This window comes from Acipenser ruthenus, chromosome 3, assembly GCF_902713425.1.
Source record: "Acipenser ruthenus chromosome 3, fAciRut3.2 maternal haplotype, whole genome shotgun sequence".
Classification (NCBI taxonomy): Eukaryota; Metazoa; Chordata; class Actinopteri; order Acipenseriformes; family Acipenseridae; genus Acipenser; species Acipenser ruthenus.
Genome location: NC_081191.1, coordinates 50061808 through 50084860, shown reverse-complemented (window position 1 = coordinate 50084860; position 23053 = coordinate 50061808). Strand labels below are relative to the sequence as shown.

Below are 23053 nucleotides of genomic sequence, written 5' to 3'. Positions count from 1 at the left end.
CACATGTAGCTTATTATTATTATTATTATTATTATTATTATTATTATTATTATTATTATTATTATTATTATTATTATCATTATTATTATTATTATTATTATTATTATTATTATCATTATTATTATTATTATTATTTATTTCTTAGCAGACGCCCTTATCCAGGGCGACTTACAATCGTAAGCAAATACATTTCAAGTGTTACAATACAAGTAATACAATAAGAGCAAGAAATACAATAACTTTTGTTCAAGCAAAGTACAAGTGTGACAAACCACAATTCAATAATACAGCAGATAGTTATAGTGATAGTTACATCTTCTTGCTGAAGCCAGAATGGTTGCGAGCCACCACTCTCCAAGGTCCTAATGCCCTTCAGTTACGGTTGCTAACATGCACCCCTTCATGATATAGAAGTAGCTTTTGTGTGAAAGTGGGAGAAAGCAGTAACTATAGGATTGTGGGTAATAGGGATATGCAAATTTCAGCATTCCAAGAGCCAGTCAAATCGTGTGAAAGTTTCCAAAAGGATTCTACATTCATAGAGTTTTCAAAGTCCCAAGTACAGCAACTGCATACATGTTTTGCCCTGTTTGGGGCTTGTGTGTGTGTGTATTAGCTCGAACTTTATATATTATAAAAATCACATTCATCATTCAAGAAGCATTTGGTGAATGTAGTGCTTTTGGTCATCAATTCACAATTAATCATTACACCCCTATCTACTGGTCAGATGCAAACTGCAAACATACTGAAGTCGACCTCTGGTCTTTAACTCTTCATTGAGCAATAAATCCTGTTTTTCTTACAGAAAAAATCCAAGAAATCTACAAAGATTTTATTCATGAATCTGGAATCCAGTTCAGTGATTTAGAAGAAAAGGTTTTACAGTTTCATCTCAGCAATCTGGAATATGCCTGTGGAAGCAACCTAAAACAGGTAAAGCATCAAGAATGAAGCAATATTCCACTGTAATTTGCTGGATAAAGATTGATGTGCTATTTTGCAGAAACATGTTCTGTTATACTTTGTTTGAAATGCTAAGCACAATAATATCCAAGTTGAAAATCTAATTTGTCTAAGAGTGAAGCGCAGAGAACAGGTGTGTGTGTCTGCTCATTAAAGTGATTTATAATTTACCTCACAAGAGGTATTTTGTTTTCTGATGTCTACAGTGGATGTTTGTGTGCTGTACATATGCATAACACATTTGCATGGTTAAGAACAACTCCTTGAGTTCTTGAAGATATTAGATTATAGGCGAGTGTAGATCTTGCAAATCAGTTGCTTAAATTTTAATATAACTATGCATGGAAATGTGTATTTTACATGCTGCTTATGTTGGTCATGGTGACCTTCCATACCTTTTCATGGTGTGTAATCTACCATATTCTTGGTTGTGAATGTGTGATATGAAGAAATATTCAAACCAAATAGCCATTGGTGTAATCCGCAAGTCTTGTTTTAATCCATCTTGTTCCTCTTGTAGGTCTCTGCCCGTTCCTGGGACCACAATGAGTTTTTTGCCCAGTTCACAGGAGACCACACACTTTTCAATGCTGGGTATTCTTCTGTGATCAACAAGTTGGGTGATGGTCTTGACATTTGTCTTAAAACACCGGTATGGGTTTTCTATTGTTTTATAGTTCTGTTGTTTTTTTGTTGTTTTTTATTTAAATGGGCGTGATTATCACTCACTTCTGTTATGTGCAAGACCTAAAAATCTCTCAAAGTTTTGAGAAATCTCTATACATTGTTATTGCAGGACATAGTTTTACTATCCCAAAGTACATTTTGTGTTGATGTTATGGTGCTGTGCTCCTTTCTATAATGAATCACATTAGTAGAATTTAAACATTGTGTGTCCATCTGAACCTACTGAACATTTTACATGTTTGTCAAAATGTGAGACGGTATAAAGAAAGGGTTATCAATTATACATTGCATCATATTATCATATTGTTAATATTGTCTTTAAAATGTATATTAAAGTAAGTTATTATAGTGCTCTGAGGTAACATTCAATTGCATTAGTAAGTAAACAATTATTGCTAACAGAAAATGTTGTTGACAGATTCAATCCATTGATTACTCAGGGGATGAAATTAAGGTAGCTACCTCCAATGGGTCCCAGTGGACAGCACAGAAAGTAAGTAGGAAATGATCTTTGAGTCCCGGTTTCGTCGCTTGGACAAAGCACTTTTACACACAATAAAGAAATAATGATGATGTCTTCTGTAACCATTAATTTTAGGTGTTGGTAACTGTCCCACTGGCTTTGCTTCAGAAGAATGTCATCCAGTTTAATCCTCCCCTGCCAGAGAGAAAACTAAAGGCTATCCACAGTTTAGGTCCAGGAATCATTGAAAAGGTAAACCAGCCAATTAGTAAACCATATTCTCTTTTTTATGCTTTGTTTGTTACAGAAACACCCCATTCTAGTTCAAACATGAAGTTCTAGAACGACTATTACTTTAATTATATATTGTATGTACATCAATAACTACCTCTGATCAAAAAATGAAATACGTTGATTGTTCACAAGCTCCGATTTATTCGATTGCAAAGAAAATGTCAAGATTAAAACCAATGTTTTATTCTTAAGTGTTACACTTGGTCTAAACTGATTTTGTAACCGTGTCTAAACTTTTTATATATTTTTCTTCATTAAAGATTGCCTTGCAGTTCCCATACAGATTTTGGGACGGCAAAATACAGGGTGCAGATTTCTTTGGTCATATTCCACCCAGCTCTGACAAACGAGGGCTTTTCGGTGTGTTTTATGACATGGATCCACAAGTGAGTACATGGCCTTTGACAACATCTGTAGTAGCTGTGTTCCTGCCAAAACAATTGTCTGCTTGACTTGAATAGTGAGGTCAGACTGAGGCTTTACAGTAATGAATGAATTCCTACAATATACCATAAAGGTGTATTGTCCCATACAATTTGAGACATTACACATTCCTTATAGTTTTGAAGATATTTATCTTAGACTATTAAGAACATCTGCTTTTTTCCCTTAATGTTGGGTTAACAAAACTATTATTCACATTTTAAATGTAATGTATTGCTTCATGAGTTGTAAGAGATCTTTAAGATACTGTATTTATAGTCTGCTTTTGGGAAGTATCTTTCCTATTATGGGTCACAGTAAAATAACGGTAGGTCTCCTTCATGGAGGCATCTTTTGTTCCCGTAGCTATAGTAAATGGGTACCAAACAGAATACAATTGCGGCACACTGCAGCTTTAAGTCATATTTAACCCCTTGGGTGATGAAATAACTATGTTTAAACATTATCTGCAAATTTGCCAAATGTATTGCCACCTTTTACCAATGTGCAGGGAAAGCAGAGTGTGCTGATGTCTGTGATCACTGGTGATGCAGTTTCATTTATCAGAGATCTGGAGGATAAGCAAGTTGTAGACATGTGTATGAATGTCCTTCGAGAACTCTTTAAGGAACAGGTAATGCACTTTCATAAGTATAAATATATACTTTGTTTGTTTTTTCAAATTTAATTGAGTTTTCACTGAGACAAATGTGGTTGCATAAAATATGAGCTGACGGTGTGAAGCTGAGTGCAGAGAGAGAGGAGGTATGAACTGATTTTCAATAAACTCACAGTGTGAAGCTGAGTGCAGAGAGAGAGGAGGTATGAACTGATTTTCAATAAACTGACAGTGTGAAGCTGAGTGCAGAGATAGAGGAGGTATGAACTGATTTTCAATAAACTCAGTGTGAAGCTGAGTGCAGAGAGAGAGGAGGTATGAACTGATTTTCAATAAACTCACAGTGTGAAGCTGAGTGCAGAGAGGAGGTATGAACTGATTTTCAATAAACTGACAGTGTGAAGCTGAGTGCAGAGATAGAGGAGGTATGAACTGATTTTCAATAAACTCAGTGTGAAGCTGAGTGCAGAGAGAGGAAGTATGAACTGATTTTCAATAAACTCACAGTGTGAAGCTGAGTGCAGAGAGAGAGGAGGTATGAACTGATTTTCAATAAACTCAGTGTGAAGCTGAGTGCAGAGAGAGAGGAGGTATGAACTGATTTTCAATAAACTCACAGTGTGAAGCTGAGTGCAAACCATTTTCACTGATATGATCGACTTGTTAGGCTTGTGTGTGGGGACTTTCTAAAGATTAATGTATGCATATCCTCATTAAACCAGTTACTGAAATAAAGAATGACCTGATATGTAATGGATGTAATAATACATTTTGATTTCACTGCTAAACAAAGTAGCATTTCGTGTAACTCCCCCTCCTCTCACTTTCAGGAAGTTCCAGAATTAATTAAATACTTTGTAACTCGGTGGAGCAAAGACACTTGGTCACAGATGGCTTATAGCTTTGTGAAGACTGGGGGAAGTGGAGAAGCATACGACATTATAGCTGAAGAAGTTCAAGGCAAAGTGTTTTTTGCTGGGGAGGTAAGCCACATACTGATGTTTTCCCTGTACTACAAGAACCCCTCACCTAATGTAGATTCAAAATGGCCTGTTAATTGCTCCAACAGTAGCTGCCCACTGGGATGTTTTAACATTAGCTTTGAGTTCATAAAGCACAAGGACATTTACAAGCAAATGCTGAAGCAGATCTTTTTTTTACATTTTAAAGCAAATTTTACCAAGTGATTCTAACTGAAGACTAATGAAGGCTTTATTTTTTACATTGGGAATTGCTGGAAAATGTCCCCTTTTAAACTAGTTGTTTCAACAGTTGTCAGAAAAAGTTGCCAGAAAGTTCCCTTTAGCTTCTAGCATTATACCATACAGTACAAAAACACACAAGTGCACACAGTGTTTCTGGTAAATACTTTTTTTTATTAAATGCTCCATCTAGAGGATTGAAAAGGGAAGTGCAATTGGAAGTAGCTTGAAAAGAAAACAAGAAATCAAAAAATAATTAGTCTAATATTGATGACTGGTAGGTGTAACACACCATTTTAAATGGCCCAATGTCTTTGCTTAACTTTTAGTTTTTTAAACTTTTAGCTCATAATATTTTTATATTTGCTACTTGTAAAAATCATGATATGCATTGATTGGATCTGGTTATGTGATTGTTCCAAAGCTGTGAACCTGCAGGGAAATGAGACAAGCCTTTAAAAGTGCACAGAAAGCCGTATGATCCCAATGACTGCTTGCTTGTGATTAAGTGTAGATGGAAACTCTAAATGATGTATTTCATACAGACTTTTGGTTCATTCTTCTTTATTTGTTGTAGGCTACCAACAGACACTTCCCCCAAACTGTTACAGGTGCCTATCTGAGTGGAATAAGAGAAGCAAGTAAAATAGCAGCCTTGTAATACCATGACATCAACACATCTACTGGCCAGCAAGACACGTAGACAAGTCATGATCATCAGGGTTAAAGATTATGATGCTATTGACTGGAATATTTGCCTACTATTAGAATGGGTTGTGGACATGTCCCAAGATTGATTGTCTGGGGACATTTTAAACAATTGAATATTATGCAAAACTCTAGTCATTAATTCTACAATCTTTCTTTTATTGTTCTTGGTAGTAGTTGTAATTGTAATCGTAGGCATACAGTTTCAAATCAATTGACAGTGATCTAAGCAACCTATTTTGAGAAGAAATTGATATAGAATTGACGTGAAGGTTGATCACTTTGCATGTGGGTATCCTATTACAGTAGTAACACTTAAATGTATTAAAGTACTAAGGGGTCGTCCAAAATTATCATTAACTACGGCAAGCGTACACGGCATGCTCTTTTTCATTACCTTCTCCAAAAGCATACATCAGAAGCAGGCCATAGATTCTCAAATGGAATTATAGTGAATGTGCAGATAGACTCTTTTGATTGGTGCACTATATCCTATATTGCACACGAACACATCGGTATTGCAGAATTCGAGCACCAAAGTTTGATAATCTTTTTCTCTCTATGGCTCGCAAGAGGATCATAATCTGTAATTGAATTGGTTCAGGGAATTAACAAGCTGTAAACATTTATTTTTCTGTGTCTAGACAATCAAACAAAAAAAAACACTATTTTAGTTCCTATATTGATCGCTGTCCAGTACTACTTGGCTTTACGTGGTTTTCATGGGAGTCCATCTACAGAGAGCGGCAGCTGATGTTATTTTAAGGTCATTTTATGTTTTATAAGTTTTTTCACAGGGGGCAAGTCCCTCAACTTGTATTTACTGTTTACATTTAAAACTCATATTCGTGTCAAATGGGATTGTATTCTTGCTGGCATAGTTAATTCAAGAGGCAGGGCAGAGCGAGCTTCATCCAGTGCTGCCTGTATGACATGGGGGCTTTTTAACGTAAAAGATATAGTAAAAACTATTGCAGCACAGGGATAATAATATTTTCTTAATAGACTAATACATTGCAGAAAGACATGTGACTATTTCAAGATTTTATTTTTAAAGAATCAAACATCGTACACGGCCCTCGACCAGACCTCCCTTCCAGCACACGGTTTGTACGCTTTCAGAAAATGTCGATAAAGTTTGGGCGGCCCCTAACAAAATAATTCCACCATCTCTTCCTCGATCTCATTTTTTCCTATATGAAAGAGGCACATACAATGTTAAATGCATATTTGATTTTTAATGGTATTTTTTCATTGCATTTATAATATAAATTGGAACGCTGTGTGTAGTATGTCACCTTGTATTAGAGGTGTCATCTTGTGCAGTTCTGGCTGCTTAAACTGTGCAAAATGACGTGTCATACATAGGGCCCTGTGAAATTCACGAGAGAATTAGAACATGATTAACCTGCAATTCAGTCCTAAACCTCAAGATGTCCGTGTAGCCACTCCAGCTAAACTGATCTAAAGAATAATTAAGTAATCAACCCATTACATTCTGGCTAATTAGAAAACAGCTCCTGATTACAAAGGACAATTATTGCCATTCTAGAAATTGATGCATTTTAAAGAAAAAGCTTTACAATGTTTGTAGTTTGGATAAAGAACCCCTCCAGTTTGATTGCATTCCAGGGTTTGATGCTCACTGTAAAGCAGAAATGGAAGGATATCAACTTTATGCAAAAGAAAACTAGTGGAATTTCTTTGACTGAATTTTGGAGAAATGCAGAAGAACTATTTCCCAATTTAGCAAGAAAGGCTAACACATATTTGTCAGTTGTTCCCAATTCTGTGGATTCTGAAAAGTGTTTCTTCAAGTGGACACATTTTCACAGAGCACCTTCAATCCATGAAAGAAAGACCAACTGACAATGCTTAAGTTTAACTGCAAAATATAATGCACAATAAAAAAACAAACAAAGAAAAAATAAATACAGTTTACATATGGTACAGAATCTATCAAATGCCCAGACTAAAATAAACGGTTGTAATATCTATATTGTTCAGGGATCAGTGCCAGAAACAGGAAATCCATTAAAAACCTGTCCTCTTATGTTGGCGAAGTATATATTTGTGCCCAGTGAGATCCAAATATCAAGAAAATCTACTTTTTTTTTCTTTTTTTTCAAAGTGTACAGATTTTAATGAAAACCTATAAATGTATTTACACTATATGTATTACTTCTCTGAAATAACAGTGAAAAAAACTAGCCATGTGCAGTGTTCTGTTCATTAATCTGCTAATACGTACTTTGTAGTAATTTCTCATTACATGGCTTACTGTGGAGACTATATCGACATCTTGTGGCTGTAGGACTAAATTACAGTTTAAAAGACAAGTCGTGTAAAACACAAGGCTATACTTCTACAGCAAATTAACTAATTCTAAATCACACAAATGATGACTGCACTCAGGAATACCTTTTTAAAACTAACAAAAATATATATTTTTGTAAAATAACTTTGCCCCTCCACTGGTCGTGAAATAGTTCAGTCCAGAATCAAATGCCAGTTGTTAAATAATGGATGTAGGCCTATATGTGCTGTGGCATGGTGAAATCTATTTATATGTGCCATTTATTTTCTTTAAAAAAAAAAAAAAAAGTCATACTTCCAGAAGCTAGACACATTGGCTCACATTTGAGTACCAATTACTTCTTTTCCTATGACTGATCTGTTTACAGTGGCGACTTAATTACTTCGACTAAAGTTTAGGAAGTTGACCGGAAGTACAGCATTATATTCTCCAAATAAATGACCATTAAAAAATCAAATTTACCATAATGTGTGCATTTTTCACATAGGAAACTGATGTCAGTGAAATGATAGCAATATGTAATCGGTTTACTGGAATTATTTAGCACCATGTACTGAACAAGTTGCATTCAAGCTGCGAGTCTTTTGTGTAATATATCTTTTTGACATGGCCCAGTGTATCTGTATACTTTTAGTCAATGCTGGGACAGATTTCCTGAGAAGCACTGGACCACAAGATAGACCGCATCAGCAAATGTGCATTGGTTTTGCTCTTCACATTAGACAGTTAGTTGTTTTCTATTTATCTTGTAGAAAAATAAATGAAGATGTCTTGTCATCAATTATTTCAGGTCTGCCGAGTAGAACTTCACCAAAGTCAGAAATATTGATGATAAACTGTACATTACAACATGTATAACACTACATTTGTGTTCCCTCTGTTTCTGATGTATGACTCTAAAATTTGTATTTATAGGCTGAGAAAATGTTGATCTCTATAGTGACACCAAACAAACATTATCCTGTTACTGCAGGTCAATGTTACAAATACGCTTTTCAAATGCATAACTTGTCGCCATACCATTTACTCATACAAGTCTTTATATTGTATATTTCTTTATTATGCATGGTTATCATTTTAAGTTATATGTTGTCTTTTGGAATATCATATTCTCGAAGGGTGGGTTTACACCATGGAATTATTGCTACTAAATTGCCTAGTGTAATATAGTGAGCAAGATTGCCTCAGATAAGAGAGGCTCTGACTCAGGAGCAATATTGCTGGCGATTTTCCATCCTGTGAGGTAATTTTACTCATCATTACAAGATGGCAGTGCCCAAGGATAAACGGAGCTTGGAAGAAAGGGAGTTGCAGATTTTTATTTTAATTTTTTTTTTTTAACTTTAAGGTTATGCTATGTTCTCAACTTGCCTTAAAATTTAACAACCATAAAGCAATGCAATTTCTATCTTTTTATTATAGTCACTGACATTTTAATTAGCTAGTTAATTACAAAACAGGTCAAATAATTTTTTATTTTTTATTTTTGTAACTGATTATGTTTGATAATGTTATTGCAAACGTCATGTAGAGAATACAAATAATACTTTGAACACCTCCGTTGATTATTTTGACAACTGCCACATTTCAGTGCTGAGGTAATCTATACCCCGATCAAAGTACATACAAAAAAAAAACCTGCTGTAGTATTTCAGTAAATTTACAATGCTACTGCTTATTTTTATATTCCTTTATGTGGCCATTTTTAAACCGTTAATGTCATATTTAGGGCAAATACTGAAATTGTAAAACAGCAGTACACTACATACAGTTTTCATCTGAGATTGGGGAGCTACAAAGGATTTTATACTTTCCCTGTTATCAATTTGAAATGTGACTTCACTATGTAACATGAAACCATATATTTAGTTAAATACCCAACAAAAATGTTGAATATGTCTTCACACATGTATAGTATTTTCTTTAGTTAAACATTGGTATTTGTTATGCACATACTGTAGCCCATTATTTAAAGTCCTCATCTCCGTTTCCAGTTGAAGCACTGACTTGCCAGCAATAAATTGACAAGTGTAGATTAGAAAAAATGCTGGTAATTAATTGACAGCAATAATTGCCTAGTGTAAACCCAACCTAAAGGTTAACAAGATGTATTGCAATGTTCGATAACTGTCTGTCTGTTTTGTGGAATTAAAACAGGGAACAGTTTGGTCTTTTGGTTAAAGCTGAAGTATTAACCCAAGCCTAGTTTGTACAGAACTAGAAACACAACCTGGCCTGTCCTCCTTCCAGCTGTAAAACATGGTAGTCCAAGGTCAAGAGTATGGGGACAACACCAACATGGCGATCTTGTACTGTTTCCTCAAAATACGTTGCATTGGTATACAACAATTTTACATTATTCATGACAACACTAAGTTCCTAAAAAGATGTACTTTTTATTTCAGTAACACTTTGTATTTTATACTTTTACCAAATGTACATAAACATTTTAAATAATTGAAAATGTGTTTCACCTTTTGTGAAGTCCTCCCAGTATGATCTGTTTTAAGTGCAATGTATTAAAACCTTGTACAAAAATGACCTTCCATTTCATACTTGAAATTCCTTAAGAATGTGAAGCCATTGGGACCTATTCAGTCAGTTTTAAACTGTTTTTAACCCCAAAACCAAGTTATATGACGACAATTTAGGAGCCTTAAGTTAACATTAAAGTCACCAGAATTATTTTTATAAATCCTGGAAAGTGTGTTGTAAAAGAGAATACTGACAGAATGTTCTAGTGACTACATTTTAAACAAATCAACTGGGAAAGGAAAATGCAAATATCATTTCATAATATGGACATAGTCACCCCTACTGTTGTGCGGTTACTGATTTACTCAACGTATAAGTAAAGCAACACCAAAAAACATGCAGTTTATTCACATTTCCTTTCACTGGAGACTTGTCATATTCAGAAACTACACAAGTGAGAAGTTCCATTCAGAATATCTTGTTCCGATTAGTCCAACACATGAGTTACTGCAATATAATAATTGACCTGGAGGCAGAGAAATCTAGTTCTGCCTGCCTCCTTTTGGGACAGGGACTTGTGGAACAAGTTTGCAAACAATTTTAACTTCCAGCAGGTGGGAAAGTGGAAGTGACGTAGACAATCCCCAATAGAGGCCACATTAAGGTAAAAACACACAATGCCAGTCTATGAGGATGCAATATAAAAATGGCTTCTAAGTAAGTCTTAGTTGGGACTAACCTGACAGGCAGATACAGTTGCAGACAAAAATATTGGCACCCTACACTTAATAGAAGAATTCAAGAAAACATTAGGTTATTATTATAACCCTGTTTCCCTGAAATCGAAATGTAACCATTACCTAATGGGTATTAATCTTTAGATATTCCAAAGCTACATGTAGTGCAGGCGACATAGTCGCGCCCTGCCTCCAAGGGCATAAAAGAGACGGTTGACACTCAAAACGTCATAATTTTCTATTATTATTTGTTTATTTTTTCCCTCAAGACTACTGCAATAAGATGCAGCGACCTTGAAGGTTAATGGTTACATTTATATTTCAGGGAACCAGGGAATACACCAGTGCCCGCAACGGACAAAGTGTAAGAAGCTGCCGCTCTCTATCAGACTGGTTCATGTGGAATGCCGAGATGGTTTTTGGCAAAAAAGCTGGATTGCTGCGAAGTGTGACTTTCGCTCTTGCTTCTGCAAAAATTAAGCAGGCTTTTGCAACTGAAAAGGCTTGCATCGCACTCGTTTCGCAGATGTAATAGCGAGTAAGAAAACCGCTATCATTGATACATATTTCAGCTCTGCTGAATGTAAGGGCTCAAAGGGAGACTTCATAAGCACCACATTAAGCCTCAAACGAGGGACAATGTCCTTCATAGGCGGCCAAAGCCGGCGAGCACCCTTTAAAAATTGCCCCGCCAGGAAATGAGATCCTGGGGAGACTGAATCAATCTTAATATGACAAGCCGTAATGGCTGCCAAATAGACCTTTAAAGTAGAGGGGAATTACCCTCATCAAATAGGTCCTGTAAAAATTGCAGTATAACTGCTATGGGACAGGTTGTAGCGTCTAACCCCTTGGGCAGACGGGGGATGTGGAAATAGGCATCTTTTAAATCCACCGTAGTTTACCAATAGCCTTGCCTTATTGACTGCAACAGCTGCTGCATTGTTAACATTTTGAATGTCGACTCAGATATGGATTGGTCTGAGGCCACCATCCCGTTTGGGCACCAGGAATTACCTGGAGTAAAAACCTTCTTCTAAGTGAAGATGAACTGTGCAAGTAGCCAGCTTCTGCAGCAGGGTTGTCACCTCCCGAGAAAACACCAATGCGTCTCTTGGATCCGTGATTAACGTTGTAGTCACGCCCCGATCTGGAGGGGGACAGTCTGAATTGCAGAAAATAGATGGTCTATACAGTATTGAGCACCCCATACTCCAGGCGACTCCCTGAAAAGGGGTCCTGGGCCTGTGGCAGCAAATTGCTAGGGCTGCTGCTTTGTCTGAGGCTTAGCCTAAGGCTTTTGCCTGTGCACTTGACGGTGGAACTTATTGAAGTTCCCCCTTTGCGCAGCCATGGGTCGGTTGAAACCCCCCTTTAGCAGGTGCCGGCTGTGCTGGTCCTTGAGACTGCTGGAACCTAGGTTTCCAGTTTTGTGCCTGTTTATGTACTGGAGGTGGCCTTTTTGGCATCAGGCGCACCAGTTCCTTAGTAGACTCAGGCGTCTAATGAGAGTGCTGCAGCATGTCATCTACTGCAGGACCAAAAGTGTGTCCTGGAGTAATGGGAGCATCCAGCATTGGTGCCTTGTCACCATCTGCCATGCGGGCCTGAGACAGCCAGAGCTTGCAGCTACTAGTGCAGCCAGGTTCCTTCCACTGCCTGCCCGTTGAATTTAGATATACAGAGCAGGTTTTTATTCACCAGCCGCAGTTCTTCGAGCTTCTGTGGTGTGGGTCTATGATTCTGTGAAAGAGACTTTAATAAACAGCTCTGGTAAGCTACCAAGATGCTGTTATAATTTCCCAGCCACGCAGCAAAGGCACCAGCTGAATAAACTTTTTTAAGCATGATCTCCAAAACCTGGCACTGTTTATTCGGGCAGGTCGTGTCCTTGTTTAAAAACGCTTGCTTAGGGGCTTGCACCAGTGATGCGATAGCAGCATCTACTGGTGGAAAATCAGCCAAGCCAAGTTGATCTGCCTCATGACTGTAATGGCACAGAGGGAGCAGGTGTAACACTGCATTCACGCAACAGATCAGCTAACAGTCTCCCAACAGAACATATCTCCCAGAGCTTATCCAGTTGCTCAGAGCTGTCTGATCTATGAGACCTATGGTTCTTTTTCTCCTCTTCTTAGGCGTGGGAGCCGGCGGAGGGGGGGTGAAAGAGAAGACGAGGAGGACTGTGAAGCTGGTCTCCTACATGTTCTCCTACTTTCCCTAGGCACAGAGCTCTCATGAGGTGGAATGGACAGTGAGCACTCTACAGAGCTGTGCGACACTTGTTTCTCTAATGTACAAATAGAACAGGACGTGCAAAACTCGCAATGGCTATGGTTGACAAGTGCCTCCTTAGCATGCTCTGGACCCAGACAGGCAGCACATGTGACATGCCTGTCCTCCGTGGGGAGATCGATGTGTCGCACGAATGAAACCCTTGCATAATGGTGGTGTGCAATGCAAACGACTTTGAACTGTAATTGCTATCAGTATAGCCTATATTACTTGTATCAACGTATCGAATGCTTAACAGCTGCACTATCTTCAGTGGATATAGCACACAGTACCCTTGGTACGGAGCAATGGTTCAGTGGTAGATCACTGACCTACAGTTACACAATACACAATTTCTGTAAGGGATAAACTTACAGTACCGTGAAAGTATTTGCCCCATGTCTGATTTTCTACATTTTTGTATATTTTTGACACTGAATGTTATCAGATCTTCAACCAAAACCTAATAATATTAGATAAAAGGGACCCTGCGTGAACAAATAACACAAAAATTTGATACATATTTCATTTATTTATTAAAGAAAGTTATGCAACACCCAATGCCCCCTTAGACTCAATAACTGGTTACGCCACCTTTAGCAGCAATAACTGCAACCAAACGCTTCCTGTAGTTATTGATTAGTCTCTCATAGCACCGTGAAGGAATTTTGGCTCACTCCTCCATGCAGAACTGCTTCAACTCGGTGACATTTGTGGGTTTTCGAGCATGAACTGCTCGTTTCAGGTCCTGCCACAACATGTCAATGGGGTTTAGGTCTGGACTTTGATTAGGCCATTCCAAAACTTTAAATTTCTTGTTCAACATGTCTGATGTAGACTTGCTTGTGTGTTTCGGATCATTGTCTTGCTGCATGACCCAGCTGCGCTTCAGCTCATGGACGGATGGCTTGACATTCTCCTGTGGAATTCTCTGATACAGAGCAGAATTCATGGATCCTTCAATGATGGCAAGGCGTCCCCAAACCATGACACTACCACCATGCTTGACCATTGGTATGAGGTTCTTACTGTGGAATGCAGTGTTTGGTTTTTGCCAGACAGAACGGGGCCCATGTCGGCCAAAAAGTTCCACTTTTGACTCATCTGTCCATAGAACATTGTTCCAGAACTCTTGAGGATCATCCAGGAGCTTTTTGGCAAACTTGAGACAAGCATTCATGTTCTACTTAGTGAGCAATGGTTTCCGCCTTGCTACTCTGCCATGAATCCCATTTTTGCCCAGTGTCTTTCTGATGGTGGAGTCATGAACACTGACCTTAGCCAAGGCTAGAGAGGCCTGCAGATCCCTGGATGTTGTTCTAGGGTTCTTTGTGACTTCCTGGACGATTTTACGCCTTGCTCTTGGAGAGATTTTGGCAGGACGGCCACTCCTGGGAAGATTCAGTACTGTCCCAAATTTTCTCCATTTGGACAATATGGCTTTGACTGTGGTTCGGTGGAGCCCCAGAGCCTTAGAAATGGCTTTGTAACCCTTTCCAGACTGATGGGCATCAACAATTTTTTTTCCAGAGGTCTTCAGGAATTTCTTTTGTTCGTGGCATGATGTGCCTCTAAAACCTGTGTGCTGACAACTTCACTCTGATGGTAAGGGCCAAAGTTAGTCAGATTTATATTGGGCAGGGCTGGCCCAAATCAGGCCTGGTTGTTAACCAAAGTACTCAAACAGCTTACCCTAATTATCCCTTTAATTGGGTTGAGTTAACAAGGGGGGGGGGGGGGGGAAGAATAACTTTTTCACACCAGAAGATTGCATGTTTGATTACCTTGCACACCAAACAACATTTTTTCTCTCAGACTCCCTCTATATACTACTACAACCCACAAAAAAATCTGACCAAATACAATGTGAAAAATGTGCAAAAATGCAGAAAATCAGACGGGGGGCAAATACTTTTTCACGGCACTGTAGATGTTGAAATTATTAAAAAAAAAAAAATGCACTGTTTGAGTGTCATTAGTGTAGATTATTTTCTTATCAATTTAACACTGAATATACTTTTAGTGCTCTAGAGAGATCGGAGGAAGTTAGCCTCAGCAGCAGTCAGCTGTGCATCTCTACATCAGTCAAAGATCACCGACTTCTTCCGGCCATAGAATATGATGTAGGAGGCTTGGCGGTCCAGTGAAAAGAAAAGGACTTGATACCAGGTCCCTGGTTTAAATCCCCACTCAGCCACTGACTGTGTGTAACCCTGAGCAAGTCACTTAACCTTGTGCTCCCTGTCCTTCGGTTGAGACGTAAAACCGAGGTCCTATTGTAAATGACTCTGCAGCAGCAGTTGTTGATGCATAATCTACACCCTAGTCTCTGCAAGTCGCTTTGTGATCAGACTTAATAACTGCACAGTAAATGAATGTTGTGACCTATTCTCTGAGAAATTTACAGTAGTGTGTCTTTTTTGCTTAACATGCCAAATGTATATGACTTTAAAGTTGGAGGGGAATTCCTTAGGTGCTTAACTTTCCTTGTAGTTGATGTTTTCCTGTTCAGAAACAGTTAAGCTATGTACTGTATGGGTCTTGCATTTTAAGAATTGTTTACATACAGTAATCGCATATTGTTGGAATAAAAGTATCACTCATTTTAGGAAAACAAATCTTTATAACTTATTTTTTTAATCAGCTTTTTGAGCTGCACTGTGTCAGAGGTGGTCACAGTTTTCATCCCTTTGTTTACAGTGAACCATCAATATGTCCCAAGACTGCACTAATCTGTTATTGTGCAAATTAACCAATAACATTGAATGGGCACAAATGCAATTCAAGTCCACTAAATCAAGGAGCATCTCTATAATTAAAAGTAAAGTAGGAGATAAAAGGTATTACATTAATGGTAAGGCAATATCTGAGAAGCCAGTGAAAAGTCTTGGGAGATGGTACAACAGGGATTTAAAGGACATAGTTCGTGTGGGAGAAGTTAGACAACAAGCAGTGGAAGGGTTGACGAGCATAGACAGCAGCGTTTTACTGGGCAAACAAACTCTGGTGCTTTCAGTTTGGTCTACTGCCAAGGCTGTTGTGGCCACTGACTGTGTACAAGGTTTATTTGACAACAGTAGAGAAGCTGGATGCTTTAATCAGTTAATACATCAGGAAATGGTTGGGAGTTCCACACTGCCTCAGCAGTGTGGGACTGTACGGTAAAAGAATACTGTAGCTACCAGTCTCTGCTCTAACCAAGGAGTTTGTGTGCCAAGGTCCGACTGGAAATTACATTAGTAGATTCATGCGACAAATCCGAAAATAAATTGGACCGGACACGCCTGAGATGCGCTGAATAAATGGACCACTAAGGGTTAACATCTACTCGCATTTAATGGAAATCTAGAGGTTCAACTATGTAGTTTCTGACAGACACAGATTTTTGCCTTTTAATTAAAATGTGCAGGTTCTCTGCACTAAAGAAAACACTATTACTCATACCACTGATTCACGTCACACTACTAGTCTTCTCTCGTTGAGCAACAAAAAGCACTGACACAAACAAAATGGGCAGAGATTTGTGATGCATGCCAAAATGAAATCTGATCAGAATGAAAGCTTTGCCAATCAATGTGGAGAGGTTTTGATTCAGATAAAGGTTGATTAAGAGAGGAGTTTCTGGGGGGCTGCTGGGGCTGCACAAAATCTTGCTGGTGGCCACGTTTGAGAAACGTTGAGCTTGAGCACAAGTATACATTTTGTAAATCAGTGAACTTAGAGGAACATCATCCCGCTTCTCAGGATGAGCCAGGATGCCAGTTGTACCACCTTTTCTGGCTTTATAAGTATTGCGTTGTAACAAAAAAATAAAACAAACAATTTTATTCACATCCAAACTACTATGTAAAAACAAGATTACAAAAAAATAATGCTTGGTAATAATGAAAGGAGTTTGCAACCTACAAATATAAAAACACAATAAGCAGATAGAAAAGGCAAACCACAAAAAAAGCTAATTTGGAAGCAATTTACATTAAAACTTGACACAGGAATGACAACAGCTCATCCTATTCAAAATAGTTTAAAATTCTGGAGTAACAAAGTAAATACAATCATTGCTGGTATTAAAATTACTCAAACTTGATCCTTTGGAACCACCAAAGTCCTGCAGAAATTATTTTCCCAGTTTACTCCAAATCTTTACCAACGTTTCATCAGGAGATCAACTGCAACAAAACACAAATATTTACTGTTAAAAATAAGGAAAACATCACATTGTATATCAATACCATAAAAGAAAACAACCCCATCAACTTTAAACCATTACACCTCAAAAGGAAGATGCATTTAGTGAGAAATGCTTAAGGTTAAAGATGCCTTTATTGGCTGCTGTAAATCAGAGTGCATTTTAAATAGAAAAACAAACTATTTTGTTTATTTCAGAATTGAATGGAATAGAGGGCCCTACCCTGTACTTTTTCTTCTACATTTGCAGTAAACAAAGCTGCATAAAAAAATCAGTTTGTCATGCCTCCTGAATTTTAAAATCTGCGAAAATAAGAAATAAAAAGTGTATTTATTTATTTATTTATTTATTTATTTATTTATTTAAACGTCCCGAGGACAACTGGTTTGAGTGGTGTTTCAAATAAAATTGTCCCCTAATGTAGAAAAAAAATGGTTTAATTAAAATTGTAATCTTTTATCAACTAAACAGTGCAGCTGCCATGTCAAATTCCTTTACCACTGGCTTGGTACTAGGTATGCGCATCTGTAATTGATTAGAAAACTGTTAATTGTTTGGAGATTACTAATCGTATAATCTATCTTGTATTGCAATCTATCTGCAGAGAAATGATCGTTAAAGATACATTGACTAAATCGGCACTGTTGAAGGACACGATTAATAAATAAAACAAATGGATTAAAATAAAAAAAGAAAAAACCACAACACAACATCATCCTCATAGGCGTCCAGAGGAAAGGGACTGGAAAGGTGGCGGATGAAAAGCCTCAAGCTCTACCGTCTGATTCATGTGGAATGCCGAGATGGTTTTGCTGCAAAAAAGCAGGATTAGTGCGAATCCGTGATGATAACCTCCCTTCTGGTAACGCTGCCCAGCGCTACTCTTAAGTGCAGGTGAGCAGACTGTGTCAACCAGATTAGCATCTGAAGACAGTGCAGAAGCACTGTTAACAGAACCTGGATTCAATGCGGGCTGAAAAATCCAGCTGTTGAACCAGGCTTGGAGAGAATGCATGTGCAGAAGACCCAAGGGGTCTGGGAAGCTGCTGTCATCAAGTCCAGAAGCAGCTGAAACGTCACTACTGTTAGCTTTTTGTTGAGCTAAAAAAGCTTCAGACAAGCGCTATTCTCTGCACTCTGTCCTACAACAGAGTGGATTACAGGATCATGCTGTCCAGATTCACTATTACATAGGAGGCTGTCTGCAAGCTGGCTGTTTGCACGGTTCACTGACAGACCTAGCCGATGCAGGTGGTCTGTGACGAGGGATGTGAAAATAAGTATCCTTTGAGTCCACCGTAGTGAACCAGTCGCCTAGCCTTACTGACCGCAACAGCTGCTACAGTCAACATTTTCAACCTCCGTTGACTTAGACCTGTCTTTGGTTGAGGATTGGTCTGAGGCCACCATCCTGCTTCGGCACCAGGAAGTACCTGGAGTAAAACCCTTCCTCCAAGTGAAGAGGATGAACTGTGCAAATAGCCCGCAGGACTGTCACCTCCTGAGACAACACCAACGCGTCTTGCGCGTCCGTGACTAACGTTGCAGTCACTCCCTGAAATGGGGGAGGACCGTGTCTGAATTGTAGAGAATAGCCGGTCTGTACGGTATTGAGCACCCAGGTATCCAAGGGAGTCCCTGGGCCTGTGCACCAAATTGCTAGGGTTGCTGTTTTGCTTGAGGCTTAGTCTGCATTGTTTATTCTGGCAGGTAGCATATTTGTTCAAAAGCACTAGCTTTGGGGCTTGCACCAGTGATGCAATAGCAGCATCTACTGGTGGAAAATAAGCCAAGCCAAGCTTTTCCTCCTCATGTAAGCTGTACAGCATCCCCAAGGAACATGAAGCAGCAGGTGCTGTAGACAGGTGACCCCAGGATGAATGCACCTCAAAAGAGGAAATCCAGGTGTACCAGAGGAGACACCTGAGGAGGAGTGGAATCATCCTCCAAGAGAGTGTTTCCGCTTGTCATCTACAGGCCATGGAACATTTAAGATGTCAGTGGCCCTCTTAATCAGCGGCAAAAGCTCTACCAACAATGACATATGCGCAACTAGTGTTGCGCTATCCGAGTCACCCTCCTCAGAGGGGAACTCTTGATTGACTATCTCCTCAGAAGCAGTGATAAATCCTCTTGCTGCGATTCTGTGTGTACTCTGCTCCCTGTTGCTCTAATGGCACAGATGGAGCAGATGGAGCAATGTGGTCGCACAGTAGCTCAGCCAACATGCTGCCCTGTTGGGAGATCGCCTCCCAGAGCTTATCCAGCTGCTCAGAGCTCTTTGATCTATGAGACTGGTGAATCTTTCTTCTCCTCCTCCTCCTCTTCTTTGGAGGGAAAACTGGAGAAGGGGAGGGAGAAAGAGAAGGAGAAGAGGATGAGGAAGACCGTGAAGCCGGTCTCCTACATGAGGTTCTCCTACTCTCCCTAGGCACAGAGCACTCTCTTTTTGAGAGGAGGGTGGACAGAGTCTTGTCCAGGTGGAATGGATGAAGATCGCTCTACAAGAGTTGTGGGACACTCGCTTCTCCAGTGTATGCTTAGAAAAAGACGCACAAAAAACTCACAGGAGTTGCGGTTGTAGTGTGTCTCTTTAGCATGCTCTGGACCGAGACAGGCAACGCATCTGCCATGCCTGTCTTCCATGGGGAGACCTGTCTTACACACATAGCAAGAATGAAACTGCAGTGGTGCAATTCAAACAACCGCTCAGTTGTAATTGTTATAAAGAGTATAGCCTATATTACTAGTAACCAAAGGAGACTGTTGAACAACGCATGCAGCAATGTTGCTATGCAACCGGCAATGTGTGAACAGTGGCAAATGACTCTAACCAGATCCACTGATTAGATCACGGCCTTGGTTTCTAGAGTTAACAGTGCCATGGGAGGATGCTGTAGATGAGGCATATGAGAGGAAGAGACTGCGGTATGCTCAACTAGCCACTGAAGCGGAACAGCGAGGATGGAGAGTTCGGGTTTACCCAGTGGAAGTGGGTTGTCGAGGATTTGTGGCACACTCTACAACCCGGTTTCTCAGAGACGTCGGATTCAGTGGCCAAGAGTTGCGTCGCACAGTGAAGAACTTATCTGAAGCAGCAGAGAGGAGCAGCAACTGGCTGTGGTTGAGACGGAAAGATTCTGGCTGGGGATCTCAAGCACAATAGAAAGAAAGAAACGCTGATGTACAGGTAAGTAAGCTGGGCTGAGTTGAGTGGGGGACGGAGGGGGGTGATGCTGGGACGCCAGAATCACCGTCGAGCCCTCTTGAGGTGTCGTGGGCTAGTCGACGAAACACTGAGGATGGAAGGTGCCCACTTGAAAACCCCAGAGATGTACCCTACTTAGCTCAATCCAGACGGTTGTCATGCTGATGCGCTGGGGAGGCCGCACTTTGGTTGATCCCCGGAGCCAGCATCGCAGCCGTTGTGTGTGCTGATGCGCCAGGGAGGCAAAATAAGCTGATCCCTGGAGCCAGCATTACACTTCAGCCATTAACACCAGACAGAAGGATATTTACATCATCATATGGAAGGAAACGTAAATGGATGGAGACACATATGGATCACATTAGTTTACTGTAAAGCTACGTCTTAGTTGGTGCTTATCTTGGCGAGAGCCGAGTTCAAATCAGCATGAAGTTTTAACATCTACTCTCGTGTAATGGAAATCTTAATTACTTGCACGGTGCCTAGGCACTAGTACAGTACTGTATCGAATGCTTTACCAACACCTGGCACAGTACTGTAGCACAATGTATGGTACACATGGTGCATGCAAAGTGCGCAATGTACGGTACGGTGCGCAATGCTTGGCACGCACGGTATGGGCACGGTACCCCTGGTACGGTATGGTGCACATAGCACGGTGAAAACAGTACAGTGCACAATGAATGGTACACATGGTGTGGTACGGTGCACAACATGCACGGTATGGTGCACAGTGCATGGTACAGTACGGTGCACAATGCACAGTACGATGCAAACAGTACAGTACAGTGCACAGAGCACGGTACCTGTGGAACGGTACGGTGCAACGGTATACATGGTATGGTACGGTGCAGCGCACAGTACACTACTGTTACGGTAATCTCGTTCACTAAGAACGGTGGTAGATCAGTGACCTACAGTTAACGAAGAAGCGATTATGCAGGGATGCCCACCTGTATAGCCTCTGGCTTAACCAAATACAGTCCTAAGACTGGAGGAAGCCGCGACAGCCTTCGCTGTGGCACTGCAAGCAGAAACCACAGTGTGGAGTAGTGGTTAGGGCTCTGGACTCTTGACCGGAGGGTCTTGGGTTCAATCCCAGGTGGGGGACACTGCTGCTGTACCCTTGAGCAAGGTACTTTACCTAGATTGTTCCAGTAAAAACCCAACTGTATAAATGGGTAATTGTATGTAAAAATAATGTGTAAAAAATAATGTAATTGTATGTAAAAATAATGTGATATCTTGTAACAACTGTAAGTCGCCCTGGATAAGGGCGTCTGCTAAGAAATAAATAATAACCAGAGCGGCAACAAAACACTGCGGGAAGGACTTCGAACGTCAGATCAGAAGCAGAGCTGAGCCAAGCGACTGCTAGTGAATCAGCAAGGTAACCTCGTTCGTTGTACAAAGTACGGGCGGGAACAGGAGCAGGTCTGAGACCTAGTTACCACTGGAGCGAGATAAGGATGCCCACCTATAACACTTTCGATAACCAACAGTTCGAAACCTGAGGAAAGCCTACTGCTAGAGCCTTAACAGTCTTCACACTAATTCTGCAAGCAGGTCTTAATGTGGCAACGAGACACTGGGAAAAAAACTGCAAGCAGCTTGACCCAGAGCATGCGTCTCGGTCTAAAGCAGGGCAGCTGAGCCCAGCCGCATTAGTATTTCTGTAGAAAACAACAGAAAATACAACAGAGAAAACAATTTTGTTCTCACACAATACAGTAACCAAACAATTACCGTTATTTTAATATTTTTTATGACAAAAAACTCTTTTTTTTTAATTGTACGCTTCAACATAAGCTAGCAGTTTAAGAGACAGCACCAGTAGCCGATTTAAGGTGTTCGATCCCAGGGAAAGGGGCAGCAGAGCTGCCGGCTTCGTATGGGGCACAAGGCCGCTGAGGGAATAGATGAAAAACTCACGGCTGAGTGCACAATACGTGAAGTAATTTTACTAAAACACGTAAAAACAAAATCGCAGTAAGTATAAAACACAAGCGATAAATGAGATACAACACTTTGTATCACTTATCTGTTCATAGATCTCTCTCAGGTGGTGAAAGGAAAAATGACAACGATACTTGTGTCAGTGGTCCTTTATGCCCTTGGGGGCGGGCATGACTACGTGCAGTTCTGATATATCTACTCAGGTTAGACGGTATTAAAGGATAAATACCCATGAGGTAATGGTTACATTTTGTTCTTGATAGGGGAATATGTTTTGTTTGACTTATTTAATGACATCCAATGATTTAACTACGCTGTACTACATTATTTATAAGCAGGGGTTGACATAACTGGTACGCAGGTATGCATGCGCACCAATAAAAAAATGCAGACTTCCATATTGTTTTTAAGACACAAATGCGTACCATCAGTACATTAACAGGAAAACATTTCTTATATAGGCAGCGAGGGTGCTCACGCTTGTAAGGTCAAGCATATTATCTGGCTGTGACCCACACCTGCCCGTTTTTCTATT

At 39.8% G+C, this 23053-nt stretch overlaps 2 protein-coding genes across 3 annotated transcripts in view; one reads left to right on the top strand and one right to left on the bottom strand.

Annotated features, from left to right (window-relative positions):
- The window catches only part of LOC117394473 (lysine-specific histone demethylase 2), a 35076-nt gene extending 22996 nt beyond the window's left edge, over positions 1 to 12080 (top strand). The window contains exons 14-21 of the mRNA XM_033992811.3: positions 809 to 936; positions 1487 to 1618; positions 2072 to 2146; positions 2252 to 2368; positions 2671 to 2796; positions 3345 to 3467; positions 4283 to 4435; positions 5232 to 12080. Of these exons, the coding sequence (XP_033848702.1) occupies positions 809 to 936; positions 1487 to 1618; positions 2072 to 2146; positions 2252 to 2368; positions 2671 to 2796; positions 3345 to 3467; positions 4283 to 4435; positions 5232 to 5315 (938 nt within the window). The 3' untranslated portion in view covers positions 5316 to 12080. The remainder of the gene's footprint in view (positions 1 to 808; positions 937 to 1486; positions 1619 to 2071; positions 2147 to 2251; positions 2369 to 2670; positions 2797 to 3344; positions 3468 to 4282; positions 4436 to 5231) is intronic.
- A 4895-nt stretch (positions 12081 to 16975) lies between these two features.
- The window catches only part of LOC117435399 (protein DEK-like), a 95463-nt gene continuing 89385 nt past the window's right edge, over positions 16976 to 23053 (bottom strand). For both annotated transcript variants that reach the window (XM_059013412.1, XM_034058517.3), the window contains exon 12: positions 16976 to 17334. In XM_059013412.1, coding sequence (XP_058869395.1) covers positions 17323 to 17334 — 12 coding nt within the window. In that variant the 3' untranslated portion in view covers positions 16976 to 17322. The remainder of the gene's footprint in view (positions 17335 to 23053) is intronic.